General features: G+C 42.4%; 2 protein-coding genes across 2 annotated transcripts; one reads left to right on the top strand and one right to left on the bottom strand.

Moving 5' to 3' along the window:
• Positions 1-1,526: 1,526 nt before the first annotated feature.
• On the bottom strand, positions 1,527-5,559 carry MRPS2 (mitochondrial ribosomal protein S2). Its single transcript, XM_073314462.1, has 4 exons — positions 5,293-5,559; positions 4,175-4,297; positions 3,437-3,566; positions 1,527-2,732 (listed from the first exon to the last, which is right to left on the bottom strand). The coding sequence occupies exons 1-4, from the start codon at positions 5,318-5,320 to the stop codon at positions 2,189-2,191; spliced, it is 825 nt and encodes a 274-aa protein (XP_073170563.1). The 5' UTR covers positions 5,321-5,559; the 3' UTR covers positions 1,527-2,188.
• Positions 5,560-5,952: 393 nt separating this feature from the next.
• PIERCE1 (piercer of microtubule wall 1) lies at positions 5,953-9,592 on the top strand. Its single transcript, XM_073315011.1, has 3 exons — positions 5,953-6,669; positions 7,279-7,357; positions 8,897-9,592. Exons 1-3 carry the CDS (start codon positions 6,524-6,526, stop codon positions 9,083-9,085), a joined length of 414 nt encoding a protein of 137 aa, XP_073171112.1. The 5' UTR covers positions 5,953-6,523; the 3' UTR covers positions 9,086-9,592.
• The last annotated feature ends 6,672 nt before the right edge of the window (positions 9,593-16,264 follow it).

Raw genomic sequence — 16,264 nt, 5'->3', positions numbered from 1 at the left:
AGTTCTGGTCGCCTCATCTCAAAAACTCTCTATTACAATTGGAAAAAAAGTGCAAAGAAGGGCAACAAAAATTGTTAGGGCAATGCAATAGCTTCCATGTGAGGAGAGATCAAAACGACTGTGATAGGAGTAGGGGGCAGGGTAATGATAGAGGTCTATAAAATCATGAATGGTGTGGAGAAAGTGAACAAGAAAGTATTTATCCTTTCCCATAACACAAGAACCGGGGGGCGAGGGGGGGGTCACCCAATGAAATTAATAGGCAGCAGCTTCAAAACTAACAAAGTATTTCTTCACACAACGCACAGTCGACCTGTGGAACTCGTTGTCAGGGGATTTTGTGAAGGCCAAAAATAAAAGTGGGTTCAAAAAAGAATTAGCTAAATTCATGGAAGATAGATTCATCAATGGCACTTAGCCAAAATGGTCAAGACCGTAACCCCTGACTCCATGTGTCCCTAAACCTTCAACTGCCAGAAGCTGGGACTGAACAACGGGATGGATCACTTAATAATTGCCCAGTTCTGTTCACTCCCTCTGAAGCATCTGGCACTGGCCCCTGTCAGAAACAAGATACTGTGGTAGATGGACCATTGGTCTTACCCCGGCTGGCTGTTCGTATGATTTTCAAGCCACAGAAATGGGCCTGGATCACCCAGGGGCAGGTGTAGAACCTAAAACTATTTAACTCATTTTTTAAACTCACCAGATTTCAAGCTGATAGGGACACTTTAAAGAGTAGAGATTTTACCAGCCATATTTTAGGATCATATGATACAATTTACACTCAGCCTATGCCATAGCACCTGACTCAGACTTCGCACTGATTATCCTATAAGACACCTTTTCTCTGCCCCAACCAATGACATTCAGTCAGTTTATATTTTTGTAAGGTTTCAGAGTAGCAGCCGTGTTAGTCTGTATTCGCAAAAAGAAAAGGAGTACTTGTGGCACCTTAGAGACTAACCAATTTATTAGAGCATAAGCTTTCGTGAGCTACAGCTCACTTCCTCAGATGCATATCGTGGAAACTGCAGCAGGCTTTATATATACACAGAGAATATGAAACAATACCTATTCCCACCCCACTGTCCTGCTGGTAATAGCTTATCTAAAGTGATTTCCAGCACAAATCCAGGTTTTCTCACCCTCCACCCCCCCACACAAATTCACTCTCCTGCTGGTGATAGCCCATCCAAAGAGTTGTCACTTTGGATGGGCTATCACCAGCAGGAGAGTGAATTTGTGTGGGGGGGTGGAGGGTGAGAAAACCTGGATTTGTGCTGGAAATCACTTTAGATAAGCTATTACCAGCAGGACAGTGGGGTGGGAATAGGTATTGTTTCATATTCTCTGTGTATATATAAAGCCTGCTGCAGTTTCCACGATATGCATCTGAGGAAGTGAGCTGTAGCTCACGAAAGCTTATGCTCTAATAAATTGGTTAGTCTCTAAGGTGCCACAAGTACTCCTTTTATTTTTGTAAGGGATTTCTCATCTTTCATTTAATAAAACACACTTGCATGTGAAAAAAAAAGAAATATTTTATTTTTTCATATGGAGAAGAGAAGTGGGAGGAGAGGGGATGGGAACTTTAACACAGTTAAATTCAGATCACAGTAAGTTTTGTGTGTGGGGCAGAAATCACAAGACAGATGCTTTACACATTCTTCCTCGAAGAAGAGGCAAATACAAGCAAACCAAACTGGATATGTCTGTCTTATTTAGCCTTGCATTGTTTTAGGTGCTCTGGATGAAGTTCCTTTTGCAGGGGGGGAAGCAGCACCCACAGGTGACTGATATTGATTGACAAATCCACTCTTTTTTTTTTGGTTCGGCAAGTTAAGAATCACAGATGAGCACAGATGTGTAACAGCAGAGCGGGGGCTGCCATTACCATGGGATCTCCTCCTCAGGAGTAGGCCAGGGACCTCTCTCCTAGGACCCCAATCCAATTCTCATTGAAGTTCATGTTAATATTTCCACTGCCTTCAATGGGAGCTGGATCAGACCCTTACAGAGCTAAGGTGGGAGCATTCCCATCCCCCACTCCCTCCCACCCAAGCCCTATGCATGTTGCCGGCAAGTCAAAGAAGCCTGGTAGGTAACCTGCTGAGTACTGAACACCATCGTGGTACGGATGAGCTAGCAGATTTTGCACTAGGGCTAGTAAGAGCACGAGGCTGATCTAACTGCTTTCGGCTTTGTTTTGCAGTCCATACAAAACCTCCATCTGCTTCCTTTTGTTCTTTGCCCGGGTAATGGTCATCTTAAAGAGCTTGCAATAGAGCTCCACCGCCAGGGGGCTGTCATCGTTCCCAGGAATGGGGTACGTGATGATGGAGGGGTTGCAGTTAGTGTCCACCACTCCCACAGTGGGGATGTTCATCTTGGCGGCATCCCGAACAGCCACGTGCGGCTCAAAGACGTTGTTCAGGGTGCTGATGAAGATGAGGAGGTCGGGCAGGCGAACCCCAGTCCCGTACTGGATGTGGGCATTGGTCAGCAGGCCACCCTGCCAGTAGCGGGTGTGGGCGTACTCCCCGCAGTCCCTGGCCGTGACTTCCACCAGGTGGCCGAACTGACGGTTGCGGCAGACGAAGAGGATGATCCCTTGGCGGTAGGCGACGTGGGCTGTGAAGTTGAGAGCCAGCTGGAGGTGTTTCATCGTCTGATCCAAGTCTATAATGTCCTGATCAAGGCGACAGCCAAAAATATATGGCTCCATAAACCTGGGGAAGGAGAATGAGACATAAAGATCTCGGAAAAATTTTATTTTTTGACTGACATTTCCAAACGCTGTCTGTCCCATAGAAACTCTCCTACATCAGGGCATCAGCCAGCTTCTAAACAATAGGAGTCAAGGAGAAAATTTCTCAGGGGGCAGGTTATTCCAAAATTGCCTTCTTCTGAAGGTTCTGCTGCTAGCCACTGTCAGAGACAGGCCACTGGGCTAGACGGACCTTGGGTCTGATGCTGTCGGGCAATTCCTGTGTTCCATTTAAGGGAAAGGGCAGTTAAGGCCCTGATCAACCAATCAGATCCCTGCACCATGCCCTGATAGACAGGGGATTGACCAGGTGGATCTGGTTTTATTTTGGTTCTAAACCAACTGACCGGCCACTCAACTCATTACACTGGAATCCCAGAATATATGCAATATGAAGAAATCTTTGGATGCCTAAAACTTTTTGCTTCCAGTGCTGCATGCCTGTGTGACAGCAAATAAAATAACCTTCCCTGTGCTAGGACAGTCAAACACAGACTTATTGTCAAAGTCATTAGGAAGGAGCCACCTTACAAGCACTTTATAGGGAAAGTAATCCTTCCCTTCTTTTTATTAAAGGCCGAATTCCCAAATTGAGGGAAATACACCCATTGACTCAGTGGGTATTGGCTCAACCCCAAGGGTCCACGTCAAAGTTGTGTAACTTACCTATGACGACAACCTTTTTTATGTCCCAAGTGCACTCTGGCATCAAAGAGATCTTTCAGGGAGAAGAGCTCTTTCACGTTGAAGAAGTCCGGGTGTCTGAGGGGCTCGGTTATAAGCTTGTCATTAATAACTGAAAGAAGGACAAAAAGAAGTGTGAGCTCTGCCCCCAGTTTGTGCAGCACAAAGGTTTGGTTGTGGTGTGAAAAGAAGAGCATTGTTTAGTCCTGGATTGCCAATAACACCACAATTGGGCATGTATATGGCGATTAATGTGTACTTTCAGCCTAGTATCTTAGTGCTTTACACTTTAAGACTGATATTATTTCTCTCTCATTACATACAGGGAACCAGAGGTACAGAGAGGTTAAGTGACTTGCACAAGGTCTGGGAGTCTGGAAATCTGTGGCAGAGCCAGGAATAAAACCCAGGAGCCATGACTCTCAATCCCAAACCTTAGCCACACAGTGTTCCTTCCTCTCCTAGGTGCGTGTTCAGATGGGTTAGAGGGGAATCTAATGTACTGAAAATCACATGCATATACTATCTGAAAACTAAAGTAGCCAACAGGGCTTAGAAGAGGTGCTCATTAACTTAGCAATACATTATCTTCTGGCTTAAAGCAAACCTGGTGGCTATCAGAGAGGGATGGTTGGCTTAACTCAACTTGCTTTGGACAGTATAAGCCAAATAGACTGGATGCTTTCACTCTCCTAAAGTAGGTGGGGTAAGGACTCTTACCATTGGGATCCACCTGCTGATTCGCTTCCGGGGCAAGAAGAGTTCCATAAAGTCGACTGCTAAGCTGTGAGGTTCTGGGAGCAGCTTTCCCCAGTGACGGAAAGCAGCTGAACCTTGGTACGACTGACAACAGAGAGAAGAGAGAAATTAAACGAAAGCCTTAAACAGATGGGCAGTAAAATAAAGACACCAATAAGAATACTTTGCAACACCCATCTGCAGAAGAACCCCAAGCACTCCACAAACACTAAGGCTTCCCAAGTCCTTGAAACGTAGGTTAATATTAGACCCACTTCCCAGAGGCAGAAACCGTGGCAGAGCGTGGAGAAGTGGCTTGCTCTGGGCCTCTCAGTGTTAAGAGCCTAGTTTCCTAAGAAAGATCTAAGAACTTTCTCTCCTCCAGCTGGGCTTTGGGAAGTAGGAAGTGTGCACACCAGATGGCAGGGAGCATGGGGCAGGCTCTGCATCAGGGATACTTGGACCTCATAACAAGTCAAGCAGCACCCCTTCCTCTAGCAAAGCAAGGAGCAGACACCCTGCCAGGGGAGGGGGTAGACAGCAGGGGGCTCAGGCTTAGAAGCTCTGCTAGGGAGAAGAAGGGGGATGCTGCTACAAAACCAGAAGCTGGGGAAGTTGGTTGCTTGATTTTGGTAACACCCGGAGGGGCTGTTTCTCGGGGGGCTAGACTCCAGCAGCATAACCCCGCAAGAGGCAAGTCTCCAGATCGTCGGGGGGGGGGGTTCTTAAAGCCCCCGCTCCTGGAATCAGGAGAAGCTCAGCTCACACTGAAAAACAAGTGTCTAGCTTCTGTCACCCACGTGCGCCCGCAAGGCTCAGACACCAGAGAGCAAAGGATCAGGCTCCATTTTTTAAAATGAGCTTTAAACAAACAAACAAACAAACAAAAAGACCTCCGGATTTTTTAAGCCACTGGGGATTTTTACATGCTTGATCTTGGCAGGACTGCCCCAGCCGGAGACACACCAGGCCCAAGGCCGAGAGAGGCACCTTGCCCAGCTCGCCTGGGCTCGGACCCGCCCGCCTGTCCCGCCTACCCTCCAGCCCCCCTGCCCCCCCGAGTCTTTGCACGCAGAGCAAGCCCGGGCTCCCTGCCTCACCCGCCTGCAGCAGCCTGGCAGCGGCCATCTCCGGAGCGGGGCGGCAGCAGCAGCTCCGTGCACGGAAGGGCAGCTTAGGCTGCTGCACCGGCCCTTTCCGCTTCCTCCAGCCACAGCCGGGCCCCCTTCCCCGGGGCGGGCGCGGCGCAGCTCCGCCTGCAGCTGCACAGGCCCCCCGGTCCTCCCCTGCCTGGCGGGGGCAGCCGCCAGCCGGGAGCCCGAGCTGCCCGCCCTGCCGCGGGCTCGTCTGCCGTGCTGGGGCCGCTCTGATCACACCCCCCGCCCGCAAGGAGTCTGCAAATGCCCGGAGCAAAGGCAGACCCTGCAAAAACCTGCCCTCACAGAGCAGGGGCTGGCTGGGATTCCCAGCCGGGACCTAGTGGGTTTCTACAGGGACCCGAACAGGTGTGAAGCTCTAGAAACAATCACAGGTGCTGGAACTAGGGGTGCTGCAGCACCCCCTGGCTTGAAGTACTTTCCATTATGTACAGGGTTTACAGTTTGGTGCAATGGCTCTCAGCACCCCCCCGTAAAAATGGCTCCAGCACTGCTGGAAACAACAGGGTTTATGGGTGAGCAAATGACTATTCCTCAGATCAACCCCCCCCCCCTTTTTTTTTTTTTTTTTTAGAAATTATCAGTATTTATTATTTGGACTGCGATAGCCCTTAAAAGCCCCAGTCACAGATAAGGACCCCATTGTGCAAGGCACTGTGCAAACACAGAAAAGATAGAACGTCAATTCTTCGCAGCAGGAACGAAGCAGAGGAGAAAAAACAACAGGTGCAGACAGACCGGGGAGTGCAAGGGAAACAATGAGAAAATATAAGTCAGCAAATGCACCTTCATTGCTTCACTTCAGCTGGGGTCTCTCTCTCCTACATGAACAAATAAAAAAGGAGTCATGCAAAATACTTTCGGGAAAACTACTGAACTAGGGGGACTGAAAGTAACAGAATTAAGGGCTTGATCCTGCAACCACTGCAGGGCTTAGGAGGAGCTAATACTTTCACAGCCCCCAGCGGTGTGCATGGAAAGTGTTTGTAAGCTGGACTCTTGTCTAGGAAACAGTACTGTGTCTTTAAGGGCCTCTCTCTTTGTTGCCAAGTTACAGCCTGTCTCCTAGCAACATACAGTTTGTTACTTAAGCACCCTGTTTCTTGTGTGCCTGGTCAATTTCCTGCCTCTTTGTCCTGCCTGGACCAGAGTCCTAAAAAGGTCTTAGCTCAAAATGTCCCAGGGGCATCTGCCGGAAACATTCACCACCTGCAACAAAGAGGCAGAGGAGGGTCGGTCCCAGAGAACCAGTGACTACTACAGAGTTAATGACAATTTGCCAGCCAGGTTCAACCACCCAGGATGGTTTCGGGGCTACAGGTGAGGAAGCTGATATAACTTGTGTGATGAGCAAAAGCAGCATGCTGAGAGAGAGGGAGGGGTTCACGGTGCACCCAAAGGTTGCCACACTTTGCAACAATGACCTGAGATCCTGTAAAGTCATCATGACCTCTGCATGATTGTGAAAATGATACCCATTTTAAGGCCTGAAGGACCTCTGGGATGTGTCCCATTACCTACAGCCAGATTAGCCATCATGGCTAGAGGTCCCAAGCATGCTTTGCTCCCTCTTCATTCAAGCCCCAGCTCTCCAAAGCCAAGCATGCACAGAATTGTCCTTGTTCTTAAATTCCTCCAGGAACCTTGTCTTGCTGTTTCCTTAGCAGACATTTCCTCTCTGCCCCATCAGTCTCACTGCTGGTGAGCTGCTTAGCAGCCCGTGTCACTTAGAAATGCCTTCTCATCTCTTCCCATCTTATCCATTCCCTACCTCATCCCAAAAGCATCTTTTCCCTTGTCTGCACTTCTTAATGTCCATCTGTTGCTGTAATTTATCTCCATAAATTACTATTTAACTCTGTACAGTGCTGTGGGATACAGTTTGTATGAAAGAAACCATACCAAGTAAAATTACATTCTATTGTGTAGAACAAATGAGGCCCATCCCAGGTACAGGACCACCAATCAGATCTATGGAAGCAAAGCACCTACTGTACATGAAATGCCGGTAAGTATATGCAGCACAAGGCTAATTACAGTGTGTATCAATCTTACCTCTTAAGTGAACTCTAGGTACCTGTTGAGGAATAAGTTATTTGCTTTATCTGTAGGAGTACTTTAAAAAAAACTCAGCTACGCTTTTTGCTTTGTTCCTTCCTTTAAAAAACGATCAATGCACTTTCTTGCGATGATACATTACCTTCCTTACAGGAGTATCTAGCCCTTGCAGTATTTTAAAATGCATATATTATCCTGTGGGCACTGTTGATTCACCCTCCTCTGCCCAGATATCACCTGCTCTTGGCATGAGCAAACTGGGTAGGGAAACGGTAGGTGCGTGGCACAGCCAACCAGAATACAGGCACAGAATAATACTGAAAAATAGTCAAGGGAAATTGGCCATGAAGAATTCTGATATTCAAAATTTATTTTACCCTTATGTCTTTTGTTAAATTTAAGGGTTTTTGATGGTGGCCAGCAGTGGTTCAAATTTAGGTCTCCTGTATAAGTCCCAAGAGGCTAATTTTTCTATTGCTATTCAAATTTGCATTTCATCTTGCCACTCCAGCCACTTACAAAGGAAGGAAAATTACAGTAATATAATTCATGAAAAACTGAGGGGGACCATAGTTCTATTTTAATATTCTAGGTCTCAGGGGATCTTTGAAATCAGAAGGTGGGATTTTCAGAAGCCTCTAAATTATTTTCCGTGAGACACGTGCTCTCATGTCACTTAGGGGCTTTTGAAAAATCCCATCCAGAAGCTTCGGTATCTCCAGGCCATGAATTTTACAGCATAGGAAGGTTAGAAAGAAAAGGCTCAGTAGTTTAAAAGGGGGCAGATGCAATGATCTAGAATCTCTTTGGAAACACACTGGAGCAGATCAATGATTTTTTTAATTGGACACAATATAGTCCCCTCCTAAATAAACCCGGAGAGTTAATCTCTGGCCACTTGTGGCTAAAGTCCGATGGCAAAAGAAAAGGGTGTTTATTCACAAACACCCCCACAACTACTATAGTATACTACTACTACGTAAAAAAACAACAACAAAAACCAGAAAAGCCAAGTTGGAACACAGGGATTGCTAAAGTGAAAAAATAAACCATAACCAAAACCACACTCAGGGAAATGTGTGATGATCAGTGCCTGAAGCTTCAGACGGTGGCCCGAGCTCTTCTCCCCACTCACACATAGTATACCTTTCTATGATAGAGGAATTAATACGCTATGTAAGAATTTCAGTTTCTGAATTTAGCTGAAGTTGGTGCAACATCTCTGGTCTGCTCCATTGGTGTGCTGCAAAAACCAGCACCCTTGCAGCAAAATTTAGGACAAGTTTCCAAGAGTACAAAGACCCTTGATTAAAAATACGCAAACGGATGGATGTGTAGGGTTTTTTTCCTGACCATAGCTGGTGTTTGATTCATGCTCTGAAGCATGAAGTTTCAGCGCCCTTGTAATTATACCCTAGCTCTTGTAAAACACAGAGATGCTATTCATATGGGTATCTAAAATATTTCCTCTTGCTTTTCTCCCCTACAGACCTCCTTTAACATTACCTCACACGCATTTTCGAAACATCTAGGAAAGTGTGGCATGTATAGGAATAACGGGCTCAACACCTACATAGACAAAAGTGACGTGACTGGCATAGATAACTTTATCACCTTCTACGACAGACTCAACTTTCATCCCAGTTACAATGGCAGTGGGCCATCCCACTGTGAATAATGTTTCAGCTGTGGTGTCTGCAGTATGACACTGTTCTTCAGTTTACTGTCTACTGCCTGGTTAAAAAAAACAACAAGCAAACAATAGCATTGACATTTCCTTAGGATTTCTGCTTCTTTCCTAAATCAGCTCCTAAGACTCACTTTGAAAGCATGACTGGAAACAATATGCTCCTGCACTGAGTGATGTTAAATACACTTCCGTCTGCCACATTAGCTTGCAGGATGATTCATCACAAGAAACACAGGCTTCTGTTACAATAATGCTACATGCCATTAAAGCACCATTAAGCTGCAATGGGAATCTTTTATTTTAAAGTCTGACTTCAGGTTACCCTGCTGAAGGACAGCCTAGATCCAATGTTAGCATGTTAGCATAACGTAGTAGAAAAGGTCATGAAAACAGAATAAAATGGGTAAATGAGCAAGGATGAAAACTCTGTCATTGAGAGAGTAGTAAGAGCAAAATGTTGCTTTAGAGCAGGTGTGTTAATAAAGAAAATAATCCGGAAAAGTGTTTGTTGTTTTCTTAAAATGCCTGTGAACATAAGTGAATTTAATGCTGGTTAAACATAAATGGATGGCCCCACTATACACTACAGCACAGGCAGCCAGCACACACACACTTTCCCATGCCATGCTGCCCTGCCAGTGTGCTTCAGGATTGCCCAGCAAACCCACTGTCGGGTATGTCAGAGAAGTTCTATGGTCCATTCCTATCTTGGCTCTCTGCTAAGATTGCCAAGTAAGGCTACACTTATTCATAGATTCCAGGGTTAGAAGGGACCGTTGTGATCATTAGTCTGACTTCCCGTATAACACAGGCCAGAGAACTTCCTCAAAACAATTCCTAGAGCAGATCTTTTAGCAAAACATCCAATCTTGATTTGAATTCACCAAGGCCCTTGGTAAATTGCTCCAAGGGTTAATTACCTTCACTGTTAGAAATTTACACCTTATTTCCAGTCTGAATTCATCTAGTTTCAACTTCCAGTGAACCATCTTTCTCTGCTATATTGAAGAGCCCATTATCAAACATTTGTTCCCCAGGAAGGTACTTATAGACTGATCACATCACCCCATAATCCTCTCTCTGCTAAGCTAAATAAATTGAGCCTCTTCAGTCTATCACTATACGTGCTTTCTAACCGTTTAATCATTCTCATGGCTCTTCTCTCTCCAATTTATCAACGTCCTTCTTGAATTGTGGACACCAGAACTGGACACAGTACTTCAGCAGTGGTTGCAACAATACCTAATACAGAGGTAAAATTGCCTCTTTACTCCCACGCAAGGTTCCCCTGTTTAAGCCTCCAAGAATCACATTAACCCTTTTGGCCACAGTGTTGCACTGAAAGTTCACATTCAGCTGATTATCCATCACCACGACCATTTTCAGTCTCTGCTTTTGAGGACAGAGTGTCCCATCGTCCAAATATGGCCTGTGTTCTCAGATGTCTACATTTCCATTTAGCTGCATTCAGATGCCTTCTGTCTGTGCCCAGTTTACCAAGTGATCCAGATCGTTCTGTATCAGTGACCTGTCCTCTTCATTATTTACCACTCACCCAATTTTTGTATCATCTGCAAACTTTGAGAGTGATGGTTTTATGTTTTTTTTCCAGGTCATCTGCAAAAATATTAAGCCCAATGGGGCAAGAACCAATCCCTGCCAGGGCCTACTAGAAATGCACACTGTTCAGTGATGATTTCCGCATTTACAGTTACATTTTGAGACTTATCTGTTAGCCAGATTTTAATCCATTTAATGTGTTCCATGTTAATTTTATATCATTCTTGTTTTTTTAATCAAAATACCATCCGTTATCAAGTCAAACACCTTACAGAAATCTAGGTTTATTACATCAATACTGTTACCTTTATCAACAAAACTTGTAGTCTCATCAAAACAAATATCAAATTAGTTTGTCAGGATCTATTTTCCACAAATCCAGGTTGATTTGCGTTGATATTACCCTACTTTAATTTTTTATTACTCCCTTCTTTAAGTCATTATTAATCGAGTCCTGTATCAGCCCCTCTATTATGTTTCCTGGGATCAATGTCAGGCCTATAATTAACTAGGTGATACCACTTATTTTTTAAATATTGGCACAACATTGGCTTTCTTCCACTCTTCTGGAACTTCCCCTGTGTTCCAAGACTTACTGACAATCAACATTAATGGTCCACAGTTCTCCTTGGCCAGCTCTTTCAAAACTCTTGGATGCAAGTCATCTGAACCTACTGATTTATAAATGTCTAACTTTAGTAGCTGCTGTTTAACATACTTAGTTACTGCTGGAGTAGAAACATTTCATCATCTGTTTTTTCCTAATATGGAACAGACATGTTTATTGAACACAATCCGTAACTGTTACAATGGTGACTTCTGTGACATGGACACTTGTCTACTGCAAGAAACAGAGTAGTTTAAGTGGTACCAATAACTTGAGCTGATACTGCTTAGAAGTACATAAATTGGCCATAAAATAATTCCTACAGTGCAGTAAGAGGTACCAGATTAACAAAAATGCTTCAACATTAACCTTAAAAGTCAAATCTTGTCCTGTTAAACTATGTTTTTCCCACTGCAGGAAAAAAAAATTACCTTGCTTGATAACAGGACATTTCCTATGAGGATTTGACAAAGCAACTACAAAATTAAGAGGTTTAAGGTGGAATTGTGTTCATAAACCTGAGAAAAGGTATCATCGGGGAAATTTGTTTGAGAGAGACTCAAGGAGCTAAACCCTTAAATTTAGGTTTGGAGATACAAAAATTTTTTAAAAATTTCATTGTAAACAGTTTCAATAGCTTCTGTCTAGGAAACATAAACATGTTTCACGATGGAACTGGAAAAAAATCACTATAGAATTTCAAGAATAAACTTTTATTAGAAAAAAAGACATCCATTAACACACATTTAATATGGTTAAATGATATTTGGGTGTTCAGGTAGAAATGGTTACTGAACCCCTTCCAGTCAACATATAGTTACTTATAATTAAGTGGCAGTTCAGTTAACGTAGCTTACAACAAAGATAAACATATGCTTAATAGCCTTTTCTTCAATCACAAGTGATCCTTTCAACTCTTGGCTCATGTACTGCATGGTACTAAAGGATGAATGAATTTTTGAATCTTTGTTTCTATATTGTTTAGAATCTGACCAGGATATCTCAAGATCCATGTTTTCCCAAAGATAATAACCCTTTAAATAGTATTGTTAACTGATTTGTTATTCCTTCCTGTCTCAAGACTATAATTTCTTAATGGATTATTCAAACAAGGGGAATGAATCCTAGAGAAATATTTTCTAAAGTTTTATTGCAACAAATGCAGTTATACAACCAATGAAACTGCATCATTAATATATAAATCACACTCCATTGCAGTGCTAACTTCGCAATGTATTTCTACCTATAGTTCTCAAGAAATTTGTTTGTAGATGAGACACTATCCTAGTTTAACAGTGCAACACACTGGTAATATAGAACTAAAAGCTAGGAAAAATTTCCAGCAGTTGGCTAAAAAGAATATTTGATATAATGGATGAGATGTGCCCAGGTAATACTGCAACCTCTATTTTTCATAACATTTTCTTAAGAAAACGTCACTTTGACTTGGATCATTTTATACTGTCTTATAAAACCAAATTAATCAAGCATGACAGGGCTAAGTTTTCAAAAATACAAGCAAGGCAAGATTACTTTGTTACTAGTTCACAAGATCAATAATGAAACACCTGAAATATGAAACTGAATAGTAAGTCTAATAAAGGCATGAACATAGAATAAACAAATACAAATATATGGTGCCTGATCTAAAACCTATTGTAGTTCTCATTGACCTCAAAGAGTTTTGGAGGAGGCCCATGGTGTAGTTCCACTATTACACCACACAAGATTTGGTGATCTCAAATACAGAAATACCTGGCAAAATTCTGCCTTCATTTATAATCTGTCAATGGAGTTGAACAAATATTATAAAGCAAGGGCTGAAATTCGCCCAAAGGACTTATATTTTCAATATCTATCACCTGGCTTCCAAAGAAAAACCGAAGTAATTTAGAAAAAAAAATCAACCCTCTGCTTTCTCATTTACCACTTCTCTTCTAGGACTTCAGGGCATGTCTTCATTTCCTCCATTGTTTCCAATTTTTTGCCTGAAATACAAAGTCAACACAGTGCAGAATAAATAAGAATCAGTTCTGGCAATTTTACAGAATTTTACTGTTTCATCCACTTTTTCTACCGATGAGATTAGTTTATAGAGAGGACTGCCTCTTTTTAAAAAACCACTCACATTTACCTGCCCATATCTCTCTACCACATACTTTCTCCACAATTTTTAAAATCTCACCTAAAAAAAAAAACTTTTCTCTTTTGCCTAAGCCTCTTCCCTGGTTTTGGTATTTGAGCTGAATGTTTCACTTTGTGAGATAAACCATATGTAATAATCTTCCACAACAGGCTGCCTTGCATAATTTAACTTTGTAGCACATTTGGGGATACAGTTTGTATTAAAGATGCTATGCAAAATAAAATCATATAGTAACGAATTGTAGTTGTGTACCATTATAAAGAGCGGGAACACCCCCCCCCCCCTTTTAGATGAAATAATACAAGTTGCACAACTAAACTCATCCCTCCTTTTCGGAAACAAAGTGCTTATCCCTTCATTTTTAGAATCAAACATCACCATGACCAGGGTATTTGGATAATATTCATGCTACCTGGTAAAATGTCTAACTATCGTGGGAAAAGCCTTGACTAGCTGTTTTAAACAGCAAATGAGCTACAAAATTGTCTGCAGAAAGCCTACTAGCTGGTTTTAAAATTACAGGTGGTGTCATAGTGAAGTCCAATACATACGTTATTTTGTTATTTCCATTGCTTTTCAACCCTGAGAAACAAGTCAGTCTTCTTTTCTTTGTTTTTTTGCCTTCAGAAACATGCAGCACACTTTCAGAAAGCACCAAAAAATAAAACAAAACAAATAACCCCTTTCATTCCTAGATTAAACATACCAACATGATTTAGGGGGGAAAGTCTTTTCATTGGGCTATGAAGAAAATTGCCCATACGAAAACAGAGTGTTAGGGCATCTGATTTTTTCCCTAGGTATTTACACAGGTTTTAGTCTAAAAATTTTACACTGTATTTATCACAGGGATGCTGTTGATATGCTTGGTACTAAACTACAATGTTGACATCAGATGTTGTAAATTTACATTTTCTCTAAGCGTGACTAATCCAGAATTTACTAGTATAACATTTTTTCAGTCTCTGTAAACACTTGTTCCAAACATTTTAAGACAACCCTTCATTTCCTCTCCACCCCCACAAGACAAATATTACAAATCTCTCTGCCTAGTTATTTTTCATGAGCCCATCAGTGTTGTATCAGAGTTTGAAATATAGCTAACACTTAACCTTTACCAGTTTTAGATGAATGGAGTACTGGTGAAAAATGCTGTATTGACAGCCTTGGGGACTGTAATCCTCTGTTTAGTAGCAGATCAGGTAAAGAATAGACAATGCAGGAATACACATGTACTTTCTTCCTGACCTGGAGGAACCTGTATGGTCCCATCTAATTCTTGACCTCTCTACTGAGACTGCCAAGAAAGCCGCTAATTAATGCCATTTGAAGTGGTGGCTTTATTAATGGGGACATCTGTACACTGGGAATGGGACTGAGACTTGTCAAATTCATTGCACATAGGTCACCAGGACGTTGTTAGATACAAGCAACTTAAAATCACAGCTGACCTAGAGGTGAAAGCCTCCATTATCTTATTACAAATCCTCCAGATTATCCAGTCCACATACAATGTATATCATGGCCAACACAGGACCTGTGCATTTAGGATAGGTGTATGAACAATGATCATCTCTCCTTGCATCCGCATGCTGCCTAAATGCTTCAGTGTAGTGTGCTCTTAAAGTTGTGCATTAAGTAAGGTAAAGAGGAGGCTTTTCTACAACCATGGCCCTGGTCCATTCTAACGAGAAAAAGGCCCCTACAGATGATTCCTAATAGGATCAATTTATATGGAGAACTATGTATAAGATAAAGTATATCTAGTAAACTCCAGAGAATATCTGTGGCAACGAATAGGCCCTCAATGTGTTTAAACATTTTAAACGTTGGGACACCGAGGATCAAAAAATGAAACACTCAAAGAAAAAGGTGAAATTTCACAGCTAAGAATATACCTGGAATTCTCTCCTTCCATTCGGGATTTTTAAAGTAAGATTTTTACATAGCTGTGTTGGAGATAAAGTTATATAAGGTTGTATTGTCAATCCAGGATCAATAGAGGTTCTTAAAGAACTGGAAAACAACAACAACAACAAAATGCATCAGTAGACAAAGTGAAACAGACCTGCATTATAATCACTTCTGCTTTAGGCATGAAAAATATATATATTTTAAATTGCTTAAAACCTAAATTAGCAGAATTTATGCACAGAGTTAAAAATCACAAATAATTACATTTTAAAATAAGACGGTGGATGATTTAAAGTCAGTCATTTTCTTCTTTACCTACCTGCCAAGATCTGAGTTTGTCTACTGCAGAGGAAATATGGAACAGTGAAAGGATAACACCAACCTCTAAAGGAAGTTTGGAGTCACTGTAACTACAGGACAGGCACTGCAGGGGCATGCCAGTGCACCTTCAGCCATCACCTGGGAGGTGTCACAGGTAGAGAGTTAGTCTAGCTCCATACCTTTCCAATCATTGGCTTTTTTGATGGCATTCCTCAGTACAAAGAAAACAGAAGCTTCAACCATTTTGGTATTGTGCCTAAAACGACGTTGCCTTGTATAAAGGGGCCAGGTTGATCTCTTTTGTGATCCCAAAGCAGGTTCTGGATGCAGCTTAAATCCACATAAATTCATATAGTCACTGACTCAGTTAATGCAAAACTACTATTCCTTAACTGGGCAGCCTTTATTCTGTTAGTTTAATATGGATTTTTTAGTTGTTCCAAGCACTCAGGTTTTATTTTCTTGACTAAGTGAATGATGCTGTTGCAAACACAGCATAGGAAGAAGCCTGACAACAGCCTGCATGTGGGTGTGGTGCCAACACTGAAGATGATGTGTAGTGTTTAGAATAAAGTTCCCTGTGGAAAAGTTTGCTTCTCTGACGAGTGAGCAATTCTAA

This window comes from Lepidochelys kempii, chromosome 16 (assembly GCF_965140265.1).
Source record: "Lepidochelys kempii isolate rLepKem1 chromosome 16, rLepKem1.hap2, whole genome shotgun sequence".
In the NCBI taxonomy this organism is placed as follows: Eukaryota; Metazoa; Chordata; order Testudines; family Cheloniidae; genus Lepidochelys; species Lepidochelys kempii.
This window is presented reverse-complemented; position numbering and strand designations above follow the sequence as displayed.

Excerpts from the sequence above, each read along its gene's own strand:
- MRPS2 (XM_073314462.1), bottom strand. The coding sequence starts at position 5,320 with ATGGCCGCTGCCAGGCTGCTGCAGGCGG. Across the intron at positions 3,567-4,174 it reads TCAGCAGGTGGATCCCAATG|TTATTAATGACAAGCTTATA; the intron begins GTAAGAGTCCTT and ends TCCTTCTTTCAG. Across the intron at positions 2,733-3,436 it reads AAAAAAGGTTGTCGTCATAG|GTTTATGGAGCCATATATTT; the intron begins GTAAGTTACACA and ends CTCCTTCCCCAG.
- PIERCE1 (XM_073315011.1), top strand. The coding sequence starts at position 6,524 with ATGTCCCAGGGGCATCTGCCGGAAACATTCACCACCTGCAACAAAGAG. Across the intron at positions 6,670-7,278 it reads GGATGGTTTCGGGGCTACAG|AACAAATGAGGCCCATCCCA; the intron begins GTGAGGAAGCTG and ends TCTATTGTGTAG. Across the intron at positions 7,358-8,896 it reads CTACTGTACATGAAATGCCG|ACCTCCTTTAACATTACCTC; the intron begins GTAAGTATATGC and ends TCTCCCCTACAG.